General features: G+C 51.7%; 1 protein-coding gene across 1 annotated transcript; it reads right to left on the bottom strand.

The window, feature by feature from the left end:
• Positions 1-505: 505 nt before the first annotated feature.
• On the bottom strand, positions 506-3,121 carry LOC120700166 (glycosyltransferase BC10-like). The gene is made up of 2 exons (XM_039984376.1): positions 1,548-3,121; positions 506-925 (listed from the first exon to the last, which is right to left on the bottom strand). Exon 1 carries the CDS (start codon positions 2,710-2,712, stop codon positions 1,594-1,596), a length of 1,119 nt encoding a protein of 372 aa, XP_039840310.1. The 5' UTR covers positions 2,713-3,121; the 3' UTR covers positions 506-925; positions 1,548-1,593.
• Positions 3,122-3,473: the final 352 nt, after the last annotated feature.

A 3,473-nucleotide genomic window follows, 5' to 3' on the forward strand; every position in this document is an offset into this window, starting at 1 on the left:
CACATCAACATATATGATAGTATGCAAATGCTGGTCCAGTGTCCCTTTCCATGCACCCACCTCCCTACCAAGAAGCAACCAGAAAGACAAGAGAAAACCAAAGGGAACAGGAGGAAAACTTGGAAAAGTGCAGGAACCCACTTTTCATTGGCCTAAATCTATGGTACAACATATGGACCATTATACTGCCTGCTTCCAAGTTCCAAATAGATATAACTAACTAAAGATTTAAGATTTGTGTGCTTCCGAGTAGATATAACTAATGGAAGATTTAAAACTTGTCACAATAGATAAGAATTCATAACTCCTGGATGCATCCAATGTAAAAAAATGATACTTTGAGTGTCATGGGTTGCCTAATGCTTCTTTGATTTAGTTGTTTTGTCAGCACTGGCATTGCACTTTTATACTTCAGGTTCTAAAAAAGGGCATGCAAAGACAGGTGTGAAGCTGAGACCTTAACCACATAGTGACAGATGGCTTGAAAGGCAAGCCAATGGTGCCATGGTACAAATGATACATTTTAAGAAGGCGTGATATTGACATATGTATATATATATGTAACAGGTACTACAAACCACCACTGCATGTATCCACAGATTGTCTCCATGCTAATACACAGGATGATCATGCTAACTACAACCTATTACGTACCAACAACTTCTCCCTCATCTTCTGCCACCAAGCAGCTCACATTGAAAAAAAAAAGAAACAAGACGCACAAAAAAAAATACTCACAAGAGGCAGCTGGGGCCTTTTGCCACCAGCACCACCATCATACTCTGTCTCTGAAGCGTGGCAACATCTTTTGCCAAAGAGCAACAGCAGGAACAAAGCAAAGTGGGTCCGGTGCTGGTTGGTCCTATCTGAAGAATTCCAAAGGGAATGGATGGATCAGCTTACGCTTGTTCATCACATCACAACCCTGCAGGAGAAATAGAGAACTTTCATCACATCCAATTCTTCAATAGAATCCACGAGTGTCACCAGGACAGAAAAGGGGGAGTGTAATCTTCTGCATATTAACAGAATTACAATAGTCCCTTGTTCTTTTACCAGGTAACACTTCCAATTTTTTCATGTGGGTATTATGAAAATATCTGGTTAGGTATCGTCAAAATACGATACTGATAAAATATTCAGTGACCCAGTGATTCTCAAATCTATCCAAAACAAATATAAAGCCGCCTAATTCGAATCAAATGCAACCTAATATGCCATGCCCACTGGATACAATTAATTACTAGTTTTGCAAATTAACAGTTGCAAGTTTGTGAATGGAAAGGTGGTAACAAAGTTCAATTGTCTTATTAGGGAGGTAATTAATCATAATAACATAATCAGTTCCACATGGTTTCACAATGCTATAGGGAAAGAAAGAACTAAAGACCCACAAGTTTTGATTCAAACAGAATCTAATATGAAGTGCCCACTGATTATGATCAATTTCATGAATATTGTTGCTCTATGTTTCTGATGCAGCCTAAAGAAACATTGGCACATTAGAAACTGAAACTATGGAGCAGCAAGAAAAAATATTTGATTACCTCGGTGATTTGACTGCTTTCAGCTCTGCAAACAGACACAACAAGCCTAGTCACGCAGGATTACGGAGTCGGCGATCTTCATCAGCGGCCCAAGGCACTCGGGTGCGAATTTGCGTGCAAACATGTGCGAGTAGGTGCCGTTGGATTTCCTGAGCTCCCTGATGAGCTCCCCGGACACCTCCTCCGGCTGGTAGGTGTGCGGATGGCCATCGAAGGAGTCGGTCCAGTTGACCCTGGTGAGCGTGAACTTGGTGGATCCGCCGGGGTCCTGCATGTCCAGCAGCGTCGGGAAGTAGTGCTCCTCCGGGTAGCACGAGTACTTCCTCTTGACGAGGCAGGGCAGCTTGAACTTGTTCCAGAGCCTGCGGTCCCTGACCACCATGACGGCGTGCCTCCTGGTGAGCACGAAGAACTGGGAGCCGACGCGGAAGCTGTCGTACGGCACCTCCGGGAGCATGACGTCGTCGCCGCGGGCGTAGTAGCGGTCGTGCAGCGTGGGCTCGGCGTCGAGGATCTCGATGAAGCTGCGGTGGCGGCCCTTGGGCCCGGCAATGTCGGCGGTGAGCGTGCGGTAGAGGGCCGGGAACGGGTGGAGCGGGACGCAGGACTGGGAGAGCAGCGCGAAGAAGTGGTTGGCCGGGTCGTCGAGCAGCGCGGTGGCGAGGAGGCGGCGCGAGGCGGAGATGAGCGTGGCGGAGGCGCGCTGGGTGGCCTTCCCGGGGATGATCCGGCCCCGGAAGGAGGGCGTCGGCGGCAGGGCGAGCGCGGCGGCGGGGTCGGCGTGGACGTAGACGTTGAGGAGGCCGTGGTGGCCCGCGAATAACTTCTCCCAGAGCGGGGCGAAGACGAGGTCGGAGTTGGTGAGGAAGAGGAACGCCACCTTGGGCTGCTGCTTCTGCTTCTTCCTCTTGTTATTCAGGAAGCCGCCGGCGCCGCGGAAGAAGGAGGGGGTCGCGGCGCCGGCGGGCTTGGAGGACGAGGGCGCGGCGGAGAGGAGGACGGCGCGGCGGAAGAGCGCGAGGTCCTCGGTCTCGTCGGCGTCCGGGATGGCCGGGAGCGTCCGCGGCGGGATGAGGCGCGGCGCGAGGAGGAAGACGGCCGGGATGGAAAGCAGCAGCAGCAGCAGCGACAGCGCGTACGGCGAGGCGGCGTACGGCGACGCCATCTCCCAGCCACCCGCCCAGAAGACGCAAACGCCGCGGCGGCGATCCCCGGGCTCCGATCAACCCACACACAGTTAGTTACCAAGGGAATGGAAGGAACGCTCAATTCCGGACCAAGAAAAATAAAGAAAAATCCCCGCGATTCAGGAGGGGTTTCTCTGCCTGCGGGGATCGGAGCCGGCGGGCATTCATCGGAGGACGCCGGGGGGCGATAAATTTGGGAACTTGCGGCGCAGAGCAGGATCAAGAATGGAAGGAGAAGCGGGAGCGAGACCGCGGCAGGCGCATGGAGCAGAGGAGGGAAGAATGGCGCGGCGCGCGGCGGATCCGGCGCAGCCCGGCGGGCCAATCGCGCGGCTGGGGCGGCGGGCGGGAGGAGGAGTGGAGAAGAAGAAGAAGCGGAGAAGGGGTTGAGGAAAGAGAAGGGGGAGTGAGGGCGCGCCTTTATGGGAGGGCTGGCTAATCCCCCCCGGATTAATTCATTTCTTAATCCACGGGCGCTGAATTAGGGCACAGCACTACAAGTTTCCATTTCTACACACCAAAATTGAAATGGTTCATTCATCACGAATTTCCTAAAAAAAATTATCTGGTACCATTTCATTCCAAATGTGCTCGGGAATACAAATTCTACTAGTAGGAGCGCAGCTGTGTTCTGATCGATCATCAATTGGGGTTGGGGGCCGTCGGTTTTTAAACATTCGAACCAAATGGCTTGAACTTGATGGTTTCATTGGATCACACGGAATCTTAGGGTAGTAAT

The sequence above is a fragment of the Panicum virgatum genome, chromosome 3K (genome assembly GCF_016808335.1).
Source record: "Panicum virgatum strain AP13 chromosome 3K, P.virgatum_v5, whole genome shotgun sequence".
In the NCBI taxonomy this organism is placed as follows: Eukaryota; Viridiplantae; Streptophyta; class Magnoliopsida; order Poales; family Poaceae; genus Panicum; species Panicum virgatum.

Bases quoted from the DNA above. Each gene is read 5' to 3' on its own strand.
- LOC120700166 (XM_039984376.1), bottom strand. From the start codon at position 2,712: ATGGCGTCGCCGTACGCCGCCTCGCCGTACGCGCTGTCGCTGCTGCTG.